At 49.6% G+C, this 25,778-nt stretch overlaps 1 protein-coding gene across 2 annotated transcripts in view; it reads left to right on the top strand.

The window, feature by feature from the left end:
- The window catches only part of MAP6 (microtubule associated protein 6), an 80,419-nt gene extending 59,940 nt beyond the window's left edge, over window positions 1-20,479 (top strand). The window contains exons 3-5 of one of the 2 annotated variants that reach the window (XM_090265554.1): window positions 1,562-1,758; window positions 19,017-19,090; window positions 19,733-20,479. In XM_090265554.1, coding sequence (XP_090121680.1) covers window positions 1,562-1,758; window positions 19,017-19,090; window positions 19,733-20,340 — 879 coding nt within the window. In that variant the 3' untranslated portion in view covers window positions 20,341-20,479. Of the gene's footprint in view, window positions 1-1,561; window positions 1,759-19,016 lie in introns of both variants that reach the window. The other variant, XM_090265545.1, reaches the window with a different exon arrangement.
- The last annotated feature ends 5,299 nt before the right edge of the window (window positions 20,480-25,778 follow it).

The following is a 25,778-nucleotide window of genomic DNA, read 5'->3' as shown; positions in this document are numbered from 1 at the left end:
TATTCTTTTCTTTGATAAACACCGTCCACCAGCAGTTCTTAGTCTGTCACAACACACCTGGCATGGCAGGTGTTTCAAGTAATATGTTACTGTAATAAACGGTTTGTGAATGATTTGCATTTCCAAGTAACTTACAGTGGGTTTGGGGATTTTCCTCTAATGATACTACTTTGCCTTATTTGCATCCCAGAATGTGTTTATGAGAGGGAGAAGCATGTTGGAGATTCAGCTGCTGACACAGGAATCATACATGCCAGAACTTATTCTCCAAGGTCTGGTCGCATAGAAATGTGCAAATATCAGCTCTCCTATCTATAATAGCAGAAAAAGTCTGAGAACCTAAATAGCCTTTTCTGTGCTTTTGCTCTAAAGTCTTGCACTCTGTGGTTTCCTATTTGGTCCAGGACTGGCTGACAGCTTAGATAACTAACTAACCCAGTTTGCCTGGACTCCTCCAGTTGTAACAGTGGAATTTCCATATTTCATGAAAGCTCTCAGTCCCAGGAAAACCAGGCGGATTGGTTACCTTATGAACAGATCAGGGGTGACTAAATACATCTGGACCTCCGTGGGTGAGTGAAGTAGGACCCAGGACATGGGGTTGGCTTTGGACCAAAGAAGATTCAAAGGGAAGAAGGAGGAAAGATTGGGGAAAATAAATCTAAAGATGGATAGGATGTTGAGGGATTGTACCCAGTGACCCCAGAGTTCTTGAGAAAGAGAAGGCAAGGCCATCTTCAGGAACAAAAGGGGCGGAGCTAAGCAGGGAGCTTGGGGAGAGTGGAGTGGGCTTGAACAGCTGCTCTGGGAAGTGAGGTCCAGGGACCTGGCCTGAGAGGAGGAGCAGATGGCTGGGCAGGTAAAGGCCTCCCTGAGACAAGATTGCTTGGCCCAGAGCCCCTCAGCGAGGGCATTTCTCTATATGTGCTCACCGTCTCAGAAACAGAGACAGAGGCAAAGTGGGCTTACGTTGTGGTAATAAACCACCCCAGAATCTCTGTGTCTTACATCAACAGAGGTTTATTTCTTATAATACACATCCATTGTGAGTCGGTGCAGCTCTCTTGCTTGTCACCTCTTCAGTCTGGGCCTCGGGGAGAAGGAGCAGCCTCTCTGTGGGAGGGGAAGAGAGCACTGGGAAGCACAGGATGGCTCTGAGTCTGCCTGGAGGTGACCCGCATTACTTCTGCTCACATTTCACTGACTAATGCAAATCATATGCCTGTCTGACTTGCACAGGGTAAGGAGGGAGGTCTAATGTCCCCACAGAGAGGGGAAGCAGGTAGTGCAAATAGTAACACAGCCCCCTGCCTGGGTGGCCCAGGGTGAGAGGTCCAGGGATCCCATGTGACCAGTGAAAGTGTTGCCAGATGACCGACCATGTGGTGCAGACTTGCTCTAGAAGCCCAGTGAGAACACTTTATGCTCCATGCTGCCTTGGTGTCAAATGTAATTGCCGTTATCCTTTAATTAATCATGTCTTCTCTCTAAATACTCTTTCCCACTCCCTCCCCTTTTGTGTTTCTGTATTTGCGGTCTGTCTGTCTGTCTCTCCGTGCAGGTGGAGAAACCTAGTGTTCAGAGTTCCAAACCAAAAAAGACCTCAGCGAGCCATAAGGCCCCGAGGAAGTCCAAAGACAAGCAGGTGGTGTCAGGCCGGGCCTCCAAGAAGAAGAGCTCGGAGGGCCCCAGCACAACCCAACCTGACCACAAGGAGCCAAGTAAAGAGATGAACAATAAACTGGCTGAGGCGAAAGAGTAAATGTCACTGCACTTTCCTTTTATTCTTCTCCCCACCCCCTTTTTTTCTTAACCAACCAACAAAAAAGGCCACAAAATTGATTAGAGGCTTCTCATCTGTCTTAGTCCCGAGTGTTCCAGGAGCTCTTTGGTTTGGCTTCTTTTAAGGGAGGAATCCTGTTTCAAAGACCGTATGGCATGCCTCTCCCCTGCGTGGCCCGGTGTCCATGCCCGGGGTCCCTGGGAGCCCAGCGAGCGTGGCTCACTAGCTGTGCCTTGCATGGCAGGTGCGACTGCGTGCTGGGGAGGAGGCAGGCAGGGCCTGGTGCACAGCGATTCCCAGACTGCTGCGGAGGAAATCTCCTGGTAGTGCTTAGGCATGTCTGTGGGGTGTCCTCCTCCCAGTCCGCCCAAGGTCACAGTCAGTGATCAATTTGGAACTGTCGGGAGATGTGTTTTTTTCCAAATTCAGAGAGTTTTCATGTGCTGTAGAAACTTAACCCGGCCTTCGGCCATTGACATTTGTGGAAATATTTTAAAAACAAAATACAAGAAAACCTTGGCCTTAATAAAAGTAATCGTGTCTGTTACATTTAATTAATTTTTTCTTAGACTCTTCTGTTAGAAATGTGTGGCTCCACTTAGTTTCCTGTCAGTGGGCTTTAAATTGTATACTAAGTAAAAGATATGCCACTGATGACTAAAGCTAGGGCAGGGTAAAGTTAGGTGTTTTAGGTACATTCTAGAAGTCATAGAAAGGTGACAAAGATGAAGGGACTGTTTCCGGTTCGCCTCAGCAGACTGCCTACCCAGTGCTGCCGATTTTGCAGAGCAGCTGGGTACGGGTGCCTGAGGAAGAAAGGTCAAGGTGTAGGGATGATGTTTAGAGTGTGACTTTCCTGCTTCTGAGAAACGCAAGGCAGGAAGTAGATATAGTGACAAATGTGGCCATGTTTACTCTCCCTCCTTGAACTGTTCTTACTCTGCTCCTCAGAGAGGATCAAGGACGCTGAGCTTCAGGTTATGGGAAGTATCTGTGAGTTAGCTAAGACTAGGAGAGTTCCCTGCCAAATGAGTATCAAGCCTTTTTGAACATGTTAATGAATAAAAGCAGCTCTCGATGAATTATGTGTTTTGTGTGTGCGGCCAAAGCCTCCAGTGGTGACAGGTGCCACCTTAGCTTTGCTAGAGTTGTGTTGTAGACATTAGTCAGAGAGTTGTAGTGAAAAGACCCCAGTGCTCAGGAGGGAACCCAAAATACCTGCCAGAAAAATTGCATTTGCAAACCTGTGACGTGTACACTGCTCCATATGCTTTATTTCTCCTGTCCTTGAAGTGCTTCCTGCTGCCAGCGCTTGGAAGTTGCTGGGAGGTGGTCTGACGCTGAGCCTCTGCTCAGGCTTCCTCTTCCTTTGTGATGACAGTAGTGCAGAGGGCAGTCCTCAAGCTCCTTACCTCAGCCGGTCCTTTAGGTCCTTCCGGTTTGGAGGAAGCAGATCCTCCACGTTCTCGCCGGTATTCTGGCCATTTAGGCGGCCAAGTCTCTGTTTACAGTGTTTTGTTCGTCACCTTGGAGCTGACTGAGAAGTGTTTTGTGGGTTAATTGAGCATGTGCTATGGGCCGTATTTCTTAAGAGAATAGGACTTCTGAAAATGAAGCCCTCGGCCAGGCCCACTGCTGTCTTCCTTTCCCTCTCAGGGTATGGAACTGTGAGGAAGGAGAAGTATTGAAGAAGGTAGAAAATCTTAGTGAGTTCAGTGTTTATGAATCACACATTTTGATGCCTATCTGGGAATGACCAGAGTCGGTCTCGGTACTGTTCCAGCTATTTGCTAGCTCATCTTAACATCAACCAGAGCTCTCTGTCAACATGGTCTTCACTTTATCCAGAGAATTTGCAAATATATGTTCATTCTCTCGAGACTGGGCATTAGTCAGACATGTGGATATCAGCCACAATTTTGATTTCTCCATAGCATAGTCATATATTCTTTGCAGATCAAGTAAATCAAATTTTACAGTGCATTGGGACCATTCATTCAGCATTTACTCATTGAATGTGCCTGTCTGTCAGCCACTGTCCTAGACATGGCGGGGAGAATAAATAAGTCTGTCTTCGCAGAGCACAACCAGAGGATACATGTGACTGATCCCTGTGTCTGATTCAACCCAAATTGTAGAGTTCGCCACCCACCTGGCAGCCCCAGGGACTAAGTTCCCTACCTTGCTGCCCCTTGAGGCTTGAGATGACCAGTATAGTGTCTTTTTCAACCCTTCAGTATCCCCAGCTTTCTAACGCCTTGTTTGCAGTTCACTCCGACTCTTGAATGTGTCACTTCACTGGCAAGAAACTTCCTTTGATTTCTACTGTTTACAAATAAAACTCAGCCAGTCTTGCTCTATACCCCAGACATACTGATGGAAACTGATCTCAGTTTCACAAGCAGCGCTTATTTTTGCCTTTCTGGAGGTAGCCAAGCTTCTCATGCCTGTTTCGGCATTTTTGCATATTGCCCTATGGTTTCCTCAGCTCCCCTGGCAAGAGAGCGAGGCCTGAAGCTTTCCCACTGTCTCCTTCCCCAGCCAGCAAAAGTCCTCCCTGCGGCTGGGCGGGGCTCCCGCAGCTCTGTGGTGCCCATTCGGTCCGTTATGCTTTTGTCTCTCAGAGGCAGACAGGAGTGTCTAATTACGATTTTGTGGCCTGGGTTTTGTTGCACACCACAGATTGTCTATGTATGTGTAGCGCACACCTCTCTCTTGGTGCTATTTCATTCCTGCTGTTAGTAAGAAAATAACAAAGATATTCATGTATAGCCAATTGATTGTGACGTGCTTGTGGTCTATGCCTGCTCAGAACGAACAAACAAACAATCAGTTTTTCCAATTATAAATAAATGCTAAAGACGAACACCACTTTCTTGATCTTATTTCCTTGGTAAGGCCCAGCTTTGCCACTTGAGCCACTCTCCAGGAGAGGAGCTGTGCCCTGCAGTTTTTCTGGGGTTCTCCATAATGCAGCTGGACTCTTTTAGATTGCCTCTCAGATTCTAATTGCGGGCAGTCAGAGCTAAGTGTTGGGAAAGGCGAAGATGGACCCGGAGATCCACTGGCCAACAAGGTAGTGTAACATTTTGATCCCATGTTGCTGGGGATGTGATCGCCTGTGCTCAGCCCCTCCCCACCACGCTGGGAGGCTGGGCCTTGATTCGCTAACCCTTTCCTTGTCAACCAGCAGGTTCTGACTTTTTCTTCTCCCAAGGGATGGCAGAGATGTCTTCTGTCTTCACTTACTCATTTAATCTGGTCATTGTGGAGATTCCACCCTCTGGGGGCTGGCTCGCTGCATGGGTTACAGGGGTGGCAGTGGTGTGTGTGCCTAACATGGGGGTGCAGAAATAGCTATAAGAGAGGTCCAAATAAAGTAACAACAGACCAGGTAGCTGGGAGCTCAGGTGAAGGACAGGGGTAGGGAAACAGGAGGCTTTGTGGGGGCTGGGAACCTTGGGGAGTGGTGGGATGCAGGCAAGCAGGGGCAGGCCTATAGACAGAAGAGCAGATCCGGTTGGGAACCTCTGAGCCAGGGCTGAGTTTGCCCACTTTGATATCCTTCTGCTAAAGTGGAACACAAAAGATTCTGTGTGGGATCCTTCTGCCCTTTTCCAACATATGTTAAGTGAATACCTACTGTGTGCTAGGCACTGTGCTGGGCACTAGGAAATCAGGATGACTGAGCCCCTCTTCTGATCACAGTGGGGCAGGCAGGAGGAATTTGTTCTAGATGGTTCTGTGGGACAGGGAAGACCTCAGTGGGGGGGCAGGTGATGAGCAGGTGGCCAAAGCATGACCAGGGGGAGCTGCTCAGCAGAGGTGTGGAGGGGTCCCACACCAGGTGAGCTCAGGTCCTGGGGAAGTAGTTCACTCAAGGAGGGTCCAGGCGGAGGCTGGCCACTGGCAGAGCCTATCGTGGAAAGGCCTGGTGCCATGGGAGTGGGAAATGGCTAACTGGGGTCACCATTTCAGACACCCAGATTGCACCCCACACCTTCGCATGCTCCCACTATCATGCTTCTCACCCTCACCCACATATCGGGCAGCAACCACGGTCCTCTTATGCTTTAGACTAGGAGCTCTAGGCTGGGACTTTTATTCTATTGCTGGTCCCCAATTTCTGGGTTTGGGGGAGGAGGCTTGGTAGGAATCAATCAAGCACCATACATATGAAAGCCACTCTATATTTGTTTCTGGATTAACAGAAAAAATGGCAGCTATTTGCCTGCTTTTGTAGGAGGCAGAAAACAGAAAATTAACTTCAATATATAAACACTACATAAAGGCATATGAAAGTATATTATCCAGCCAGTTTTGATCAGTTAAGGATTGTTTTGATCAAAACCAGGGATTGAGAGAAGTGGAAAGAGAGACAAGAGAGAGAGAGAGAGATAGATATGGAAGTAGAGAGAGAGAAAAACACATAGATGAAGACACGGAGAATAACCTGAGAGAGGAGGAGACACACTCAGAATCCGAATGAGGCTGAGAATCGGGCAGCAGAGACACCAGGAAGGGGGGAGCCGAGCCGGTTTACCTGTGCCGCCCAGCAGCCAGGGCTCGCCCGCAGCCTCAACCCCGAGCCTCAGCCCGGCCTCCTCCCCACTCTCCTTGATGTTGCCCAGAGCCCAGGAGGTGAATCTGTAACTCATTACTAATATCACCTCCCTAAAATTAGTTACATGTTTTTTAAATTCTTCCTTAGTGTTTGCGTGTTCTTGGTGAAGTTCTTCCCTCATTTTTTCTCACTTAGGTTTTAAATTTTATAACCTGCTTCTCATAGGTTTGGGGAGCGTCAAGTCCGATCTCACAAAGGCTAGGAACTCCCTTAGTGTGTCTTCCTGCTGCAATGTCTTACAGCAGTTCACGCTTTCAGCGCCACGGGTATAAAACGTTTCTTTCAGGATGTAGCCTGTGGACCATCTACAGTTAAGGCGAGGCCCTACCCCAGCCCGGCCTGAGGCCAGCAGGCCTAGGGCAGCTGTTTCAAGGAAGGGAGCCAGCCCTCTCCTAGCTCCACTCTTGCAGAACAAGGCACATAGCACAAACCTCCTCCATCTCACTGCCACTTGATACAGACATCCTTGTAACACTTAGACCATCCTAGAATACCTGTAAGTCCAGAATTGACATCACTGTATACAGGCATGCCTTGTTTTATTGCACTTCATTGCACTTCACAGATACTGCTTTTTTTTTTTCCCCACAAATTGAAGGCAAGACCCTCCACCAGCAAAATGATTACAGCTCCCTTTCTTGCAGTGGTCTGGAACCAAATCTGCACTGTCTCCGAGATACATCTGCCTGAATTCTATTCTTTTTTTTTTTTAAGTATATTTTATTGATTGTATTGTTACAATAGTTCCAACTGAATTCTGTTCTTTATCGTGTGAATACTGGTTAACACTGGCAGTGCACTTAGTTGCAAATTTCATGGATGGACATCAGTGCTGGCTGTGAACCCTGTGTCATTAGCCTCTTTGAGCCTCCGTGTCCTCAGTATGGGGACACTACTACACACCTCAGAGAAGAGGAGTGAGGATGAAATGACATAATGGCTATAGGGAACCCAGAGTGGACACTCAATACTGGTCACTTCAGCACTTCCTCTTCCCTTCATAATACTTGTAAAGTCTATGTTCACTATCTTTCTGATAGATAGTTAACTATGAGTAATATATGACAACACGTGAAGTTGACTGAGGCAAAAATCTGATTAGGATGAACTTTTAAAGAATTCCAGCTCTGAAATTATCTTGAGTCCACAGACCTAAACAATAACATTCTAACAATTGATATCATTGATTGCTTACAAAGTATTTCTTTCTGTGCTGTTCCATTGACCCTTCCTAACATTGTGGCACAGGTGCTTGCCCAGGTAACAGACAGAAGGGGAAGGTCAGAGAGGAGGGGGAACACCTGCCGGCTCAGTGGGCTCAGAGGGGCAAGGAAGCACGGAGCTCAGGTCTTCTCCCCGCAGCCTCACAGTTTTCCCTTCCCTGGGGGAGGCTGAGGCCGGTGTGCCATGAGGCAGCTTGCAGACAAGCTGGACTCACCTGAACTACCACAGAGAGCAGTGCTATTGCCTGGTCAGGCCATGTGGGCCCTCCAGAAGGCTTGCCTAGATTCTCTTCAATCTTGGGACCCAGATGCAAACCGGAGGAAATAGAATTTAATCAGGGAGTCACACACAGCTGACTCAAATATCCTGCGTGAATTGATCACTTGTCTCAGCCAAATATACAGTAGTCCCTCTATACAGTATAGGTGTTCTCCTATAGGTACTAAATTGACTGGGTGACTAAAATGCATGGTTATTGAATACAGGATGACCCAACACATTTTCATTTATAAGAGATATACTTGGTACTGGAGATACCAGGACAAAACTGCTGCCCATTACCTGAGGTATTGGGTCAGAGAGTACCATTTTGTCCATTTTATTTCAAACAGTGAAACTGAGCTTAACTCTCTGTCCCTTGTCATACAAGTGGCCCTCCATCGCTTGTGAGGTTGGCATTGTATTTTAACTATCTCAACCCAGACATCTTTTCTGGGGCCAAGGGAACTTCGGATGCTGAAAGAAATTACTGCCACTGCTACTGGTTTAAGCTGCCAGAAGGATCTTTAGAACATGCAAATCTGACCATATCACACCCTGCTTTCAACCATCCATGGGCTCCGGACAGCCTGCGGAAGCTTCTTGTCCCCTCAGTGCGCCATGCCGCTTCTCGCCTCCATGCCTTTACCCACGCCACCCCACCTGCTCAGGTTGCCCTGCTTCTCCACCCGGCTAACTCATCCTTCAAGACTCTGCTCAGGGGACAGCTCCAGGAAGCCTTTCCCGCACCTCCCAGGCTGGGTAAGATGCCTCCTGTGTGTGTCTTCATCATGGAACTTACCACATGAACTGTGTCATCCACTCATATGTGTGTGTGCAGGTGTGCTCCCCCCAAGCAAGGACCAGTCCTTCTGTTCATATCTGTAGCCCTCACTTCTGGCCCAATGCCTACCACAGAGAGTGTCTTCTAAAGTGTTTGTTGAATGAATAATGAGTGAACGAATGAATGATAACATTCACCATCTGCCTCCATATTCACTACAGTGCTTCTGTAAGGTTTTGTTTTGCTTAGTAACTGGCTCTGCTCACATGAAAGGTGAGGTTTCAAGATAGGTCACAGCAATAGCAAAGCACAGAGCACACAGCCAACAACTGGTTTTCTAATGCCTAGCCTACTTCTGTACTTTACTAGCCACTTCTGCTAAACAGTCCTTACTTCAGAAAATCGTAGACTCTTGGTCAGAGGACAATCTTAAGAGGTTGGCTAATCCCACTCCCTCCCCAGTGCAGTGCTCCTAACTCTACATGGCAGAGGCAGAGAGGTGTCCCTCCAGAGGCGTGTCTTAGGAAGAAGGGCTGGGAGTTAGAGCCAACAGGCGTGGTTCTAAATCCAAGCTCTGTCATTTACCAGCTGTGTGACCTTGGCTGAGTCTCTTAATTTCTTGAAGCCTCAAAGAGATAATATAAGTTTCCATCACTCTCTAAATCTATTTTGTTCTCAAATTCAGAAAGTATGAGTTGGATCAGCCAGGAATACAGGGTTATCCAAATGTGTCTGGTTCCAGAGTTTGGGACAGCAGGTGGATACCCGTTTCCAGTTCACAGGACTGTTGAGATGGACAGTGAGAATGTGTGCGGAAGTCCCCTGCAGGCTGTAAAGTGGAGAACCCTGACAGTAGGTCATTTAAAGGTAGATTGGCTGACCACAGCTTCCCAGTTACTTCCCACCCTTGGGCCCAATGGTGTGGTAGCAGGAGCTCCATCTGATAAATCCACCCCTCCTGCCACACAACAGCCCAAGAGAAAACCCATCTAGTGTGGCTTCTGCTGCATTGTCTCCTCCCCCCACCCTTCCCCTGGCCCCTCATCTCTGAGCACAGCCTATAAATCACCCAGTACAGACTCCGTTTCTGCAATTACATGTCCATTTTCATTGATCCCCTCTGGACACATGAAGCCAATTTTGATTAATTGCTCAAGATCCCATCCTTTGTTTTAGGTAAGGTGGGAGGAAAGGACAGAAATTGATTTACAGGTCTCAAGGAGCATAGAGCTGAACAAGAGTCGAGTCATTACAGTCTGGTTGCCTTAGTCCAGCACATTACCTTTTTGAAACGGTCATTAGCAGTATTATCAGATTCTTGGCAGCCCACTGAGGCAGTCGACAATGCCCTTCATTTGCCTTCCTGCTGTTAAAACAACCAAGGATGCTTCTTAAAATATTTATTATATAACTGGGAATTTGTTTAGTTCTTCTTAGCAGGTTATATCTAGAAAACGTATTTACAGTAACAGCAAAAAGAACTATCAGAACACCAGCACAGGGCAGAGTACGTAACCATCCAGCCACCTGGTGCGGCCGGTTCTCTGTACTTCAGGAGAACATGTCTGCCTGCAGGGAACCTGGGTGGGTGGAGAAAAATGAGAACTAGGAATCTGACCCAGGTCTCTGCTTCCACTTTTGTAAAATGCAGGTTGGCACAGCATAGGGGGAGAGAACAAACAGTTATTCGGCCTTTACACACTTGTTCTCACAACAGGACTAGAGAGTTTGTAGGTATATCCCCGTTTACAGAGAAAGAGATCAAGACTCAGTAATGAAACAGCAAAGTCACACAACTTGTAAGTGGTGAGCCAGGATTTGAAGTCAAGCTTGTGTGACTGAAACCCATGCTTGGTCCACTACTTGGCACCATCCGTGGGATCCCTATTGTAGAGAAGATGTGCATCCCCCTGAAACAGCTGTCTCTTCATCCTGTTCCTTCCTTACTCAAAGGCTGTGATGACCCTAAATACTCTTGTTGTCTATGAAGATGAGTCACATGAAGGTCACAGATGCTGAGTTGGATCAGCACAGTTACTACCCTCCAACCCCACCAACTGCTGCCCAGAATTAAGCCTGTGGTAGCAACATTTTTCCTAGCTGTGGTCCTAGCTGCCCTCCCTGTGCTGATAAGCCACATCTGGAGGCCTCTTTGTGAGGCCCCATGCTGGAAGACCAATGGGCAGCCATACAGGTAGGGCTCACAGGTGTGGGTGTAGATAGGCACTCTCAAACCAGGATGCTGCTACTTTCTGGGAATAGTTTCTTTGCCAGAGTTTGCTGAATACCAGGAGGTAAACCTTGGAGGGGGTCCTTGTGTAGTAGATACGGGAAGGACAGAGGTAAAGGGGGACTGGTTGTTGGGGGCCTGGCCCCCAGAGGGGTAACTCCCAGAAGATGCAGTTGGGAGCTCAGAACTGGGGACCTGCAGAGGTCAATGGCTCCAGCCTCCTGCACCAGGCAAAGCCCCAGTTCAGACATCTGCAGACAAATTTGGAATCTCTGTAGTTGAAGTCACACCCATGAGGGATATTGCTATAGAGAGGAAATAGCTTGACTGAAAGTTTGCTATTCTCAGTTAGGGTCTCAACATGACCACAAGCTCACTCTGTGACCTTCGGCAACTTACTTGCTCTTTCTGAGCCTCCCGTACCGCCCATAAATGGGGGTGGGGTGACCCCCAGGGGTGGGGTGGCTGCCAGGGCTGCTGTGAGAATATAATGTGCATGTTGTCCTCTTGGGAAACCATAAAGAAGTTGCATTAGAGAGGACAAAGCAGATGCTACAGCAGTTAAACGTAGGAAATATTTTTTGTGTGTTGTGTAAATATGGTTGTTTGAATTTGGTCTTGTTCAAGTTCTTTCTCAACTTCTTATTTAGGATGGAAGTCTCTCAGTGTGTGCCAGCCCCATGCCGGAGCTGTCTCCGTCTCTACTCCACTCAATGGCCAGGCACATAGTAGGCACTTATTAAGTGTTTGTGGGAGGAAGGAGTGAAGAAAGAGAGGGGAGGGAAAGAAAGGGGAGAAAAGTGAGGGGAGGGGGAAAGACAGCAAGGAAAGGTAAAGCAGACATGACCTCTGCCCTCAAAGAGCTCCCAGTTGGCCACTCATCTGATGGGACTGCTGTGGGGCTGGGGGCGTGGGGATGCTCTGAGGGAATGCAGGAGGAGGACCCGACCCCTGGAGGTGGAGAGTGGGGTGATTTCACTGAGCATGTGACCCTGGAACTATAGCTTCTGTCTCTGAGGATGGGGTTACTAGGCAGAGAGGAGGGTGGTGTTGGCATCCGCATTGATGTGCTTGAGAGAAAGCGAAGGCAAGCAAGAGTTACGTTGTCAGACGTATAGACTCTGGGGCAGAGGTGGCGTGTCCTGCTTAGAAGGAACACCTGCAGTATTATTTTGAGTTCTGGGGTCATGCTTTCCAAGGGACAAGAAGCCAACTGAGATGTGTTGTGAGGAGAGCAGTCAGGACAGCAAGGGATCTGAAAACCAAAGGTCTGAGCTGGTGTGGGGCATGTGTTGCCAAGAGAAGCCAGGAATAAGGACACATTGCCGCCCCCTTCAAATCTCTGAAAGGCTGTCCTGGGGCAGGCATCAGGGCATTCTCTGAGCACAAACCCGGGTAGAGGCAGGCATGAGAGGGAGTAGAGCTTACAGAAATACAGGTTTCTTCTCAGGGTCTAACCACTGGGCAACCAGGAGGTGGGCTGCCTCATTGGTGTGTGCCCCACCTGGGGCAGTGTGGGTAGTGACTGGGGCCAGCTGGCAGGGAGATAGCAGCAGAAGCTCGGGAAACCAGATGACCCTCAGGTCTGTCCTTCCAGCCCTGGACACCTTTGGCTTGCTCAGTGAAGTGTGCTTTCATAGAATACCAAGGGCACTTCTCCAGTAGAGCAACACCTTCATCCCTAAAGAGACCTTGGGACCTCTCTATTTTGAGACACACAGACTGATGAAGGCTTAGGGCCAGGGCTGATGGTGGTTCTCTGGTGGCTTCAGTGTCCGTGGTGTGTGCTTCTAGGTCTGTCCTCCTGCTCCACATGGGGCGCCCCTCATGTCAGGGCTCCAGTCTCATTCACTCCGGGCCTAGCACAGATTTTGTTCAGTGAATGGATAAAAGAGAAGGAAAAAAAAAAAAAAAAAAAAGAATGAAGAGAAAAAGCTATATACCAGCCATCTGTTACTGCCACAAATGTCTGCCAGCTCCTACTATGAGCCAGACACTAGATAGTGGTGATGCAAAGATGGACAACATCTAGCCCACGCTAGCGGGAGAGGGCAGGTAATTACCAAACACCACGATAACTGCTAAAATAGAGGTGACCCATGGAATCCTGTGGGGACCTGAAGCGGGAGCGAGGGCTCGTTCTGAGAGGGCCTTGTCTCCTGCAGCTTCTTTATAATGAGTCTTTCAAAGACATTTTCCTTGGCACTCCACCTTGGGTAGCTGTGTTTCCCATTTCCCACCACTGCTCTGGGAGCTTTGGTAGCGTCTGGGAAATGTGGGTGCCTCTACAGGGCCCTTGGATGTAGATAGGAGGACAAAACCGTGACATTACCCATATTCTGTTCCCCCACCTCCTGCCAGAGCCTCTAAGGGGCAGCAGGCCTGGGCTTGGCTCAGCTCCTTGGGGGAGGTGCTTGCCTTCTGGTCTAGTTTCCCATCTGTAGAGTAACTGAACCAGATCACTGAGTCCCTCTTAGGAGCTAACATTTGCTAAACATCACCTGTATTCCAAGGGTCATGCCCTGAGTGTTCACATAAATGAATCCTCCCCGGAAGGTGGGCACTGTGCTGTCCAGGTTATAGGTGAAGAAAACTGAGGCCTGGGGCCTGGCGCCCATGATGGTGGCTATGAAGGAGTAGGGCAGCATTCAGACCCAGCTCTTCCAGTCTTGAGTCCAATGGGCGCACCTTCTCCTCCAGCAGGCTGCCCTTTATATGATAAGAAATGATCTGTGTTAAAACACCGGCATCGAGTCTAGCATGTGGTTATTGCTCAGGAAGTATGAGTTTCTTTCTTCTTCAGGGCTCTTTCAAGTTGCAGAGGCAGGGATTTAAGGCAGGGTCCACAGGTCCCTGATGTCCGCATATGGCCCTATGGCAGGAGCACAGCCCCAGCTCTGGGCTGCTTTGATGTTCCATCAGGAGACAGTCGGTGTGTGTGGGGGGTGGGGTGCATAGTGGATTATGGGATTAGAATTGTTGTGCAAGGGCTGGAATCAGTGGGAGGAAAGGAAGCACTTTCTGCAGATAGTCTGGGGCAGGGCTTGGTAATCCTGCTTCTAGACTCTGATAAAGCATGGGTCCAAGGTCAGTGTGTGTGTACCCAGGAGGCATTGCCTGTCTCCATGGAAACAGGAAGAAGGGCAGAAAATCAAGTTCCTAAAACTCAGGGTGTCTCATGTAACCTTGGAACATTGCATTTTACAAATAGGACAGAGCCTGGCACAGAAAAAGCTCTCCTTTACTCAATAAGTATTTATTTAGTCAGCCCTGGGCCAGGTACTATTTTAGGTACAGAGAATACAATGCTATGCAGATGTGACATGGTCCAGCCCTGTGAATGCTTCAGTCTAGTAGGGGAAACTTTAATCCAAAAGAATGAAGTAATTCGCTGTGATAAGTGTATGAAAGAAAGGCCAGGGACTCAGAGAGCCTGTAGCAGGGCATCTGGTCACCTCTGTAGGTCAGGGAAGGCTTCCCTGGGAAAAGTGCTCCATGAGCTGAGAGATGGAGGGTGAGTAGGCATTAATCAGTGAACGAAGGAGCAAGAGAATGTTCCAGGAGGAGAGAACAGCATGTATTAAGGTGTAAATGGAAAGAGCAGGGCAGACTGAGCAACAGAACAAAGTCCTGGGAGGCTGGGGCACAGGAGCTGGGGAGGAGGTGGCAGCAAGTGGTTAGCCAGGTGGGGCTGTGTAACAGGCTTTGCTCTTTATTCTGAGTGCAAGGAGAAGCCACTGGACAGTTGCAAGCAGGGAAGGGATATGCTTTTTTGAAAGATCATTCTGATTTCTGTATTTAAAAAATGCATTGACTGAGGAACAGGGGATACCAAGTTAGGGGGCTGTAACGGTGGCTCACAGAGATAATGGCACAGCCAGGGAGGGAAGGGGTGGGAGGAAAGGGAACAGGAACATACAAGAGATTCAGGTTAGGAGCTTAAACAGATGGCTCTTGATGGGTTGGGTGAAGGTTTTGAGGAAGAGGAGGGTCTCCAGGATGACTCTGGGTTTCTGGCTGGGGCCATGAAATAGGTAATGAACCAGGTTTCAGCAACAATGATTTGTGAATCTTTCCATTTGACCTTCTTTGTGACAGGTCCTGTGCTGGGCACTGTAGCTGCAGGCCAGGAGGATGTTCCCCCGCCTTCAGGGAGCTCATGATCTAACGGGGGAGACCTGATATGTAATGGGGACCCTATGAATGTGGGGAGAAACTAAAATGGTGCTGCTGCAAGGGAGATACAAACAAACTTAATGTGGAGAGACGCATCCAGGGGGGCCTGGTGAGGAGGTGGGATCTGAGCAGAGCCATCATGGACAGACCGGGAAAAGCAGGTAAAGGAAGCCAATCCAGGTAGCAGACACAAATGAATAAAAATACTGGGAGTGTATAAAGAAGCATAGAGGGGCCAGAGAAAAGTGTGAGGGGGTGAGGCTGCAGGGCTGGCCACCACCTGCCCTGCCTTCCTCCAGGGCTGCGGTGAGGGTCCCGTGTGTGAGCATTTGGTAAACTGTTACTATAGTTATTACACTTATTCATATGATGCCCTGAAGCACTCTACAAATATTAGATTATGATTGCAGATCCCTGCCTAAAAGGACCATCTGCTCCTCATGTCTATAGGTGGGGAAACTGAGGTCTACTATGGTTGAGCAATGGCCCAAGACCTCGTGGGCAATAAGCAGCATAGAAGCTGAGAGGAACCCAGCAGGTTGTTCGTTTTAGTTTCCAAGAGGGTACACAGGCTGGGAGGAGAGGGGATCTGTGTCACATGCTGCCTTAAGGAGCGTTGCATCTGGCTCAGGGCACCAGACTTGGCTGTGCAAATTGGGCCGTGTCCAAGGACAAGTGGCCTGTGGGCTGCATGGGGCTTCATCCAGCCCCATCTCCACTTACCAGCCATGCGCCCAGCTTCCCTCCAGAGGCACAGCTTTGTCTCCTTCAGACGGAGGGCACCATAAGTGCTGCTTCTGCCAGCCTTGCTGGGAGTCCTGGGGCCTTTAACAGCTGGGAGACTGACAGGGTACCGTGGGACCAAGCGATGGCTGGTCAGCATCCATGAGGGTTTTATGTTGCCCTGGAGGGTGATTTTGTTCATAGGGAAACCAACTGAGGTTGCCGTGGGTTTAAGAATGAATGCTTTATTGATAAAAGTAACATTTAAAAATCTTGTAAATTTTAACAATTTCTTTTAAGGGAGATTTTATAACATAATTTAATTCCCCTGAGTAATTCAAATTAAATAATTTAAAATACACTAAGCTTAAAAATATGAAATTATTAGATTGTCATAAAAGTTCCATCATTGCTATTTTTTAAATTTTTATTGATTTATTTTTAGAGAGAGGAGAAGGGAGGGAGGAAGAGAGGGAGAGAAACATCAGTGTGTGGTTGCCTCTTGCACACCTCCAACTGGGGACTTGGCCTGCTACCCAGGCATGTGCCCTGACTGGGAAATGAACCAGTGACCTTTTGGTTCACAGGCCAGTGCTCAATCCACTGAGCCACACCAAGCAGAGATATAAAAGTATCTTATATCCTTCAATTTAAAATCACAAGTCTAAATTAATTATTCCATTGTATATTTTATATTAGAATCACAAAGCAAATCTGTTACATATTCTAATATGCCAAATTATTTTAATATTGCAAATACTTTCAAACTAAATCTACACTGATTTTTTCTAAACATTACCCCAAAAAAGGTAATATTGTAGATTTGATTTATCATTTCTACTATTAATTCTAAACTTTCCCATGATTAAAGATACTCACTCACTAAAGAAAGAAGTTTACTAACCGAAGCGGTGTAAGGTTACATATCCAAGCAAAATTGGGGTTAGTTTTCAACTGGCTAAGAGTACTCATTAAACATGTGGTGCCACACGAGAGCCAGTGCTGCATTCGGGGAAATGTATTTGGCGACTCACACTGTGGGGCTGGCTGTCTTTTTAGTATCCATGGCAGCAGGGGATGTTGAGTACATGTCCTGCCAATGGAATAGGCTTTGCAAACCAAGCCCCTAAAATCAAGTTAAGCCCTGTCCACCTTTGTTGTCTCCCGTCTCAGCTTCATCATCCCTTCAGGATGACCCTATCAGGTCATTTCTTATCTGACAGGCTTCATCTAATCAAGTTCCTGCTTGCTTTTATTCTGAATCAGGTTTTATTTTACTTCTCTTCTCTAGCCAGTCACCAAGCAGCAGTAATATTTTAATACCATCCTTGGGTTCTGTATGCTCTGTGGCCTTGCCCAGTTTCCTCCACAAACACTAAGGTCTTACTGATGGCAGCCAGCTGTGTCCATCTGGCCAGAACAGCTGTGCTCTGTGTCGTGCTGAGCCAGGGAGCCACACGGGCTTCTCTCTATCCACTGTGAAGCTTAGAGACATCAGAGGGGCCAGATGATAGGCCACGTGTCCTCTGCTGAGAGAAGTCCGTCCTCTGGTGGTAGCTCAAGATGCTAAATACAGTAAAGAGCTTCTGAATCAGGATGACACATCAAAATTTAAAAAGTCCAAATATGTGTAATTCTACTTCTAAGTAAATAGAAGAATAATTATAATATTAGTAATATCATGGTATAGGTCTCTAAGTACCTGATCTCTAATTATCATAAATTTCTGAGTAAATATCATCATACCCAATGAAACAGAAGACAAACTTGAGGCCCAGAGAGATGAAACCATGATGAGCTAAGAATGTGTTACCAAGTAGAGGTCTTACTGGACCAGCTTTAATGAACAGCTAAGATATAGTCTGAAAAGTCAATAGGAACTGTTAAAGTGCTGAAGTGGTTTTGAGCTTCAAGACTTGACTGGCCACAAAGTGTCAAGAGTAATAATAGCTTCCCTGCACTGAGCACTACTTAGTGCCAGGTGCTATAGGGGAAAGAAACCAGGCTGCAGGGCGGAAAAGACACCGACTAAGTGTCGTGCAGGTCTTCTCACTTTCCACATCACTTGCCTCTTGGCCTCAGTTTCTTCCTCTGACAAGTAAGAGCGATAAAACCCTCCCGGAGTGCTTCCGAGGGATGCTGAAATGAGCTATGAGAAGAAGTGATTTGGAGGAATGCGCCATAGGTGTGCCAGGGTGTGTGACACTGGCTGAGTGGCCGCTCCTTAGTGGTGACTTTCAGCCTGCCCTGCAAGGAAAGAGTGGTCTGAGTGCAGCAGTATCTGCCCTTGGTGTCAGGATGTCACCTGCTCTCCACCACGTGGGTGGGCCAAGGGGTGCGGTGATGTCCACAGTGAAGCAGATGAAGCAACCTCTGAGGATTCTGGTGAGAGACATCAGCCCGAGAGCCTTGGAGCAAGAGTGGGCAAGAGGGAGCCAGAGTAGAGGGAGCCAGAAGTGGGGCTGGAGGTCCTATGGTCCCAGGACCTCTTCGCTGCCTGAATGGGGAGTCCCAGCCTGTCATCTAGCGAAGGTTGGGTGATGGCAGTGGCACAAGCAACAATGGAGTACATTGTCCCTAGGGAATTGAAAGGCAATAATAAAACCAATTCAGCCTGGTCTGCTTATTACTATCACCTTATGCTGGCTGTCCTAAACAATGTCAGTGATAAAAATACTTTTCTGCTTGCAAGGGATGGGGGTCCCTTGCCCTCTTCCTTAACATGCCATGGACCCCTTGCCCCTCCCCATGGTCAGCCCTTAGCAAGGGGGTCAGGGAGAGGAAGGCCAAGAGGACAAGGAAAGAGCACTCTGGCCTATAGGGTCATCTGAGTAGACAGCTAAGAGGGGATCCCAGGATGGGCCCAGCTATCCTGGCGGAAGGAAGAGAGGCCTGGGTGGAGTGTGGGGTGGACAGGCTGCTGGGTCCTCTAGTGGAGGACTCAGTCCCATTACAGCACCGCCCTCTTCACCGAGGTGCCACCCTCTGTGCCACGTGCAGGTTATAATCAATTGGCAAGCACACTGAATGACTGAGTCCTGAGCCCGCCCCTCCCCCCACCCCCGCTACCCCACATTCTGTACGTGGAAATCAGATTCTCCTCCTGGCTCTCCAGCAAGGGCTGACCTGCCCTGGCTCCACGGGCAATCTGTACTCTGCCCCGTCCCTGCCTGAGCTCTGGCCCTCACAGTGACCACCTCTCTCTCCTCTGCAGGAGCCAGGTCGATCCCACCAGTGGTTCACATAAGAATCGAGGTCCTGTAACCACAGAGCCAGACAAGGATCAAGGTACCGTGGGCCCGGGACCTCTGAAAGATCAATGTCCTGTGATCCAAGAGCCTGCAAAGGATCAAGGCCCTCCTGTTCCAGGGCCTCTGAAGTGTCAAGCCCCTGTGGTCCCAGGGGCCCTGAAGGATCAAGCCCCTGTGGTCCCAGGGCCCCTGAAGGATCAAGCCCCTGTGGTCCCAGGGCCCCTGAAGGATCAAGCCCCTGTGGTCCCAGGGCCCCTGAAGGGTCAAGCCCCTGTGGTCCCAGGGGCCCTGAAGGATCAAGCCCCTGTGGTCCCAGGGCCCCTGAAGGATCAAGCCCCTGTGGTCCCAGGGCCCCTGAAGGATCAAGCCCCTGTGGTCCCAGGGCCCCTGAAGGGTCAAGCCCCTGTGGTCCCAGGGCCCCTGAAGGATCAAGCCCCTGTGGTCCCAGGGCCCCTGAAGGATCAAGCCCCTGTGGTCCCAGGGCCTCTGAAGGATCAAGCCCCTGTGGTCCCAGGGCCCCTGAAGGATCAAGCCCCTGTGGTCCCAGGGCCCCTGAAGAATGTAGGTCCCATGGTCCCCATACCAGTTAAGGATCAAGATCGTGTGGTCCCTGGGCCTTTAAAGAATGAAGATTCTGTGATCTCAGCACCAGTCAAAAGCCAAGGTTCCTTGTTCCCAGTGCCTCTAAAGAATCAAAGTCCTATGGTTCCAGCAAGAGTTAAGGATCAAGGTTCCATGGTACCAGAGACTCTGAAGGATCAAGGTCCTGTGGTTCCAGCACCTGTCAAGGATCAAGGTCCCATGGTCCCAGAGCATCTGAAGGATCAAAGTGCCATGGTCATAGCACCTGTAAAGAATGCAGGTCCTATGCTCTCTGAGCCTGTAAAGAACCAATGTTTAGTAGCCCCGGAGCCAGTCAAGGATCAAGGTGGAGTGGACGCAAAGCTTCTGAAGGATCATGATTCTGTGGTTGCAGCACCTGTAAAGAATCAAGGTCCGATGGTCCCAGAACGAGTCAAGGATCTGGGCCCCAGGGTCCCCGAGCCTCCAAAGAATCAAGGTCCTGTGGTCCCTGAGCCTATGAAGAATCCAGTTCCTATAATCTCGGTGCCTCTGAAAGATCAAGATCCTCTAGTGCCACCACCAGCCAAGGACCAAGGTCCTGTGGTCTCTGATCCTCTGAAGACTCAAGGTCCCAGGGGCCTGCAGCTGCCCACTGTCTCTCCTCCACCCCCAGTCATGATCCCAACTGTCCCCCATGCAGAATATATTGAGAGTTCCCCTTGACACTCACCCCTCGACACCAAGGAAGGAGCTGGCAGGGCAAGTGCACCCTCCCCAGGGCAGCAGAGACTCACATTTAATCTGCATGAAACACTACCGTATAGTCTTGCTGGAATCTAATAAAACTGGTGCCTCTGGCTCAGCAGTGTCTCTCTTTGGCTCCATTTGAGTGTATGTGTGCGTGCGTGCCATGCACATCTGAAAGTGGGCATGCAGGACTCTGCATCATCCATCTGGGCAAGAGGAGTCTGGGGAATTCCCAGCTCCTTTGAGTTGTCAGCATGAGATGGGAGTGGATGTGAGGTGCTCGGAAATCGAGGACAGGACACACCTGCGTTTCTCCTTTACTCTCACTCACACTCCTACACTCCACTTCTGACAACAGATGTGTGGGAGTTTCCCACACATCAAGCAGTTACCCAACATGAGCAGGCTGTCTCACAATTTAACCCAACTATCCACCTGCAGATAGCGTCATCTCCCACAGGGCAAGGGAGTCCCATGAGACTGTCCCCTCCACTTCAGATGCAAACTTCAAGTCCCGGATAGTCTGTCACTCGTACTTCCGACTGGCTATAAATTGGGGTTCCTGCACCCCCTACTTAGTCTCAATAATTTTCTAGAATGGCTCACAGAAGTCAGAAACACATTTACAGGTTTATCATAAAAGGATAAAGGATAGATGAACATCCAGATGGAAGAGATGGGTGGATAAGAAATGGGGGAAGGAGCGTAGAACTTCCATGCCCTCTCCAGCCATGACACCCTTCCAGTAGCTCCAGCAACCCAGAAGCTCACTGACCCCTATTTTTTTTGGATTTTTATGGAGGTTTCATCATGTAGGCATGACCAGTCATTAACTCATACTCTTCCCAGGGGATGGGGTGGGGTGGGGGGTGAGCATTCCAAGCTTCTACTACTGGCTTATCTTTCTGGTGACCTGCCCCCATCCTGAAGCTATCCAGGAGTGCACCAAGAGTCACCTCATTAAAGCAAAAGGCACTGACCCAATAAATTATAAGTGTTTTAGGAGCTCTATGCCAGGAACCAGGAGCAGAGGCCAATACATATGTATATTTTCTATTATTTTCCAGGTCAGGTCCCACCAAAGCCTAGAAACCAGTACCAACTCACAGCAGGCTGAGCCCTGGGTGGGTCAGAGCTGAAGCCTGCAGAGGAAACAGGAGCAGGGACCCAGCTGGCCCAGTGTCATTCTGGGTGACAGTTGTTTGCTAAGGGCTCAGACCTAAAGCTCATCCAAATGTCATGCTTCTTGAGAAAACCAACCAGACTTCTGATCAGAAGAGTCCCAGGACGTCTGCTGGTTCTCAGAATCCAGGAAATCTCAGCCAGGGCTTCTAAAACACCTCTGCCCCCCATATATCCATGCACACAGCCGGCTTCCTTAGCACCCACTTTGTGTCTTGCTCAGTGCTGGTCATTGAGGTCACTGTGGTAAAGAAGTCCCAGTATTATGACAAGAGAAGGTCACGGTGTGGGATGAGGGCCTGGGACAACTAAAGGCTTGATTTGGGAGGACAGTGAAGAGATGTTGCCTGGAGGGGCATCCAGGAAGTCTTCTTGGAGAAAGTGGCCGTGGAGTTCAGTTGGCCGAAGCAGAGGATGGAGAGGGGCATCATATGTGTGGCTGGAGAACCTTAGTAAGCCCCTCTGGAGGTCCTTGAATGAAAGGAACCTGCTTTGCCTGAAGTCTTGGCCAGGGGATATAGCAGGTCTCTGAGGCAGAAAACTGGGACCAGGCAGGGGTGATCAGTTTTCTGAATCCCAGGATGTCAGGAAGGGAGTCGGGAGGTCAGTCTTGTGAGCTGTGGATGTGTTGCTGGTAGGCCAGGGAACAAGATTGGGGGCTGCCAGCAGGGCTGAAGTGCTTTGATTAGAGATGGGTCCTGTGAGGACCCCACTGTCTGGGCCATAATAGCCTCCCTTTAAAACTCAAAACCCTCAGGGGTCTGGGAGTGTAGGGGAAGCTCCACCTATTGCCCCCACCAAAGTTGGCTCCCATGAAACACTTGTACCCCTATAAGATTTTTATGATCCATTATGGACACTAACCCCTTTTAAAGGTTTTTTTTTTTGTTTTTTTTTTTTTAAGGGCTCCTTTTAAAGAAGCTCAGTTTGGTTCTTACAGAGAATTACCACAGAAAGTACTGATGACTTCCAAATTTTTCTGAGAAACTGACCCAGGCCTGTCTCCTCACCCCTCTCCCAACAACACTAGGATTTTCTGCCCCAGAAGCCACGTCTACACACACACACACACAGTGAAAATTCTTCCTGGCCCAACACCGAGCTTGCTGCCATGTGAGTTGTAATAGAACCCTGCAGACAAGAAAAGGCTGCACTGAGGCTAAAGAAGTGTTGTGTGTGGACACCTCCCTCCTTTCAGTTCTTCCCCAGACCCACACACCGGTCCCCTGACACATGCCGTCTCTGAGATGTGTGACATCCAGGGACATGTCCAGGAGGCCACTGCGTACCAGGCTTGTACCTCTGAAGAAAGCTGCCTCTGTGTGTGTGTGTGTGTGTAAGGGGGTGGTCACTGAAGCCCCATGTTGGGGAGGGCACACATTGAGCTCCTTCAGGGACAATGTCAAAATGGAAAGACAGGGGAGCCCAGCTCAAAGCTCTGGAGACAAGAAGTGCACAAAGGAAGCTGAGAAGGGCTGGCCCTAAACTGTAAGGAGAAACCAGGGGCCTGTGGTGCCAACAGCAATTCAATGAAGAGAGTGATGCTCAATAACAAAAGCTGAGAGTGCAGATGTGGACCAGGTGGCTATCGCGCATGGCAGCTTCCACGTGGGAGAGGGCCGACCTGGGCTCCAGACCAGCACCAGTCCCTTCAATTTCCTCATCTGTCAAAGGGTCCTGGTCCTGCCGATGAGAGGAGAACCTGTAGGCAGTCGCAGCACCAGCATCTGTCCAGCTCTCCACTGCACAGAAAGAAGGCCCAGCGAGGGAGGTGGTGGCCAAGGCCTCGAGCCCTGGTCTGGGGCGGGGAATGGCAGGAAATGAACTAGATTCTCCTCACCTTTCCCAATCAGACTTCATTCAGGGCCTGGTTCTCCTCAGCCCCTCCCAGCATCCATCATCTCCATCCCAACCCCTTTCCCTCTCTTCCCTGGGAGGTCTGCAACTTCTTGACCGGCCAGGGGGAGGGGAGAGGAGGCAGAAAGGGGTTGGGGAAGGGGCGTTGTGTGTGTGTGTGTGTGTAGGGGCGGGGCGGGGGGGCGTTGGTCTGTGCTCCAGGTCCAGGGTCAAATCCGGATGGTTCAGCGTCCGAACCCTGACCCGAGACTCGGATCTTGAAGATGAGCAGACTCCGCACAAGAGACCCTGAACCTGGCCCTTTGTTCGGGCTCCTACAGCCGGGGCTCCTACCCTGCCAGCTCCCAGAGCAGCCCGCGGCCGTCCGCGCACTGGCACAGGGCCACGACCGCGGGCTCACCCCCTGCCCTGTCCCCGCGTTGCGTTTCCCCAGGCCTGGCCTCCGGACTTCTCTTCTGGTGGAGCCTGGCCCCGCGGCGGCTCGGGATACTGGGTTGGTCGTGTAAAAGCGCAGGTGGGCAACCGAAGCCTCGCGGACACGGTCGCGGACCACGCCCTCCGCCCCCAGTTCTGGGAGAGGTTGGCGCCACCTGGAGGCGTGCCTTGAAGATCTCCGAGGAGCCCCTGGTGGCTGATCCCGGGAAAGGCCGCGCCTTGACTCCTTTTCTTAACAGTTCCTCTCCCTTAACAGCTACCCAGAGTTGGCATGGCTGATCCGACCAATAGCCCGCGCCTGACCTATCCACCTCCCCCCTTGCCCTGCCACCCTCCACACCAGCAACTCCACCCATCCCTGCGCGGTGGGAGCACACAGACCTCTCAGCACCCTCTCCTATGCCCCATGGAGGCCTGTGGCCTCAGGCCCCGATTTGTGTCATCTGGGCATCCAGGCTTGGCTTCTCTCACTGCCCACTTCCACCTGCAGGGGCTGCGGTTGCAGGCTGAACTTTGGATCACAGGGGTCCTCAATTCTAGGTGTCTGCCCATCTCTGAGCTGCACTTGTAGGATCAGGATGCCTTCCCACCTAATTGGCATATTGTGGGGAGAAAGTAGGACAAATATAGACTAAGCAGGTTTGCACCTGTATTATTAGTATCTGCCCAGCTCCTCTCTTGCCCATCCTGTGTGGCATGAAGAACAATTGTCCAGCTGACTAGGTAGGAGCAATTCCCAGGGCCTCAGGCAGGTCATTTAATCTCTCAGCCTCAGTCCTCACCTATAGAATGGGGATAACCTCTACGTGGCCAAGTTTTTAGAAGGCTGGAACTATATGGTGCTTGGCACATAGTAGCAAAACACAAAGGCAGTACCAGATGCTTTTAATGAAATGAGTTCTGATGGAGAAATAACTATTCATCCCTCAAGGCAGCCCACATGCCACCACCTCCTGAGAATCATCTTTATTCTCCCCATGGCCGTCATAGCTTCCTCCTCTGGACTCCCGCAGCCCCAGTGACCTTCTAGCACAGCCTTTTCACTTACTCAGCAGGTGTTTAGTGCCATATGTGTATGCTGAACAAGACAGACCCTATTCTCATAGTAATGGGGACAGTGAATGTGTAAATAGGTGGGTAATTTCATAGCATTAAGGAGTCAGTAAAATGAGAAAACAGTACAGAAATTAAAATGGGAAGGAGCTGCTTATATTGGGTAGTCAGGGAAGGCCTTATTGAGCAGATGACATTCAAGTTAAGTTCTGGATCAGCAAAGATCTAGAAGATCCCCTTGCCAGGCAGAACAGCTAGTGAGTGCAAAGGCCTGAGGCAGGGGAGTACATGTGGCATGTCTGGAAACACAACAATCTAGGGTACTGGAACACAGAGACCACTGAGCATGCTTGTCATTGTCTCTAAGTCTGTCTCTAGAGGAAGCCCCTTGAGATCAGAGATGTAATTTATTGGGTCCACAGCACAGGACAGATCTGGAGCTCTGAACAGTTGTGTTAAAATTCCATTATAGTAGTAATGGGAGTAAGTCAGAGGGCCTTTCTGCAGCCTCATTCACATCTTAAGAGGACTCCAGCTGGGTTGCCCCAGGGTAGCGTTGTGAAGAGGGCAGACTGAGAGGTTCCCAGAGGGAATGACCTGTCCAAGGTCACATAGCCAGGAAGCAGAGATGCGGCTCAAATCCAGCTTCCTCTGCCATGGATCTTCTATCCCATACACCCTACTTGCCCTCTCCCTCCCTGAGCAGTGGAGCCAGGAGCCCTGAGGACCTTAAGAAGGAACCGAAGTGAGGACGATGTCAGGTCCCTCTTCTGCTACAAACACAAACACAGAGCAAGGATCCCACATGCTCCTTCCTTCTGAAGCCCTGCCCAGTCAGGCAGCCTGAGCCTGTACCCATTGGCCCTGGATATGGACAAGGTCAGCTT

This window comes from Furipterus horrens, unplaced genomic scaffold (assembly GCF_987537825.1).
Source record: "Furipterus horrens unplaced genomic scaffold, mFurHor1.1.pri manual_scaffold_2, whole genome shotgun sequence".
NCBI classification, from domain to species: domain Eukaryota; kingdom Metazoa; phylum Chordata; class Mammalia; order Chiroptera; family Furipteridae; genus Furipterus; species Furipterus horrens.
The sequence above is the reverse complement of the archived record's forward strand: the minus strand, read 5'-3'. Positions and strand labels throughout refer to the sequence as shown.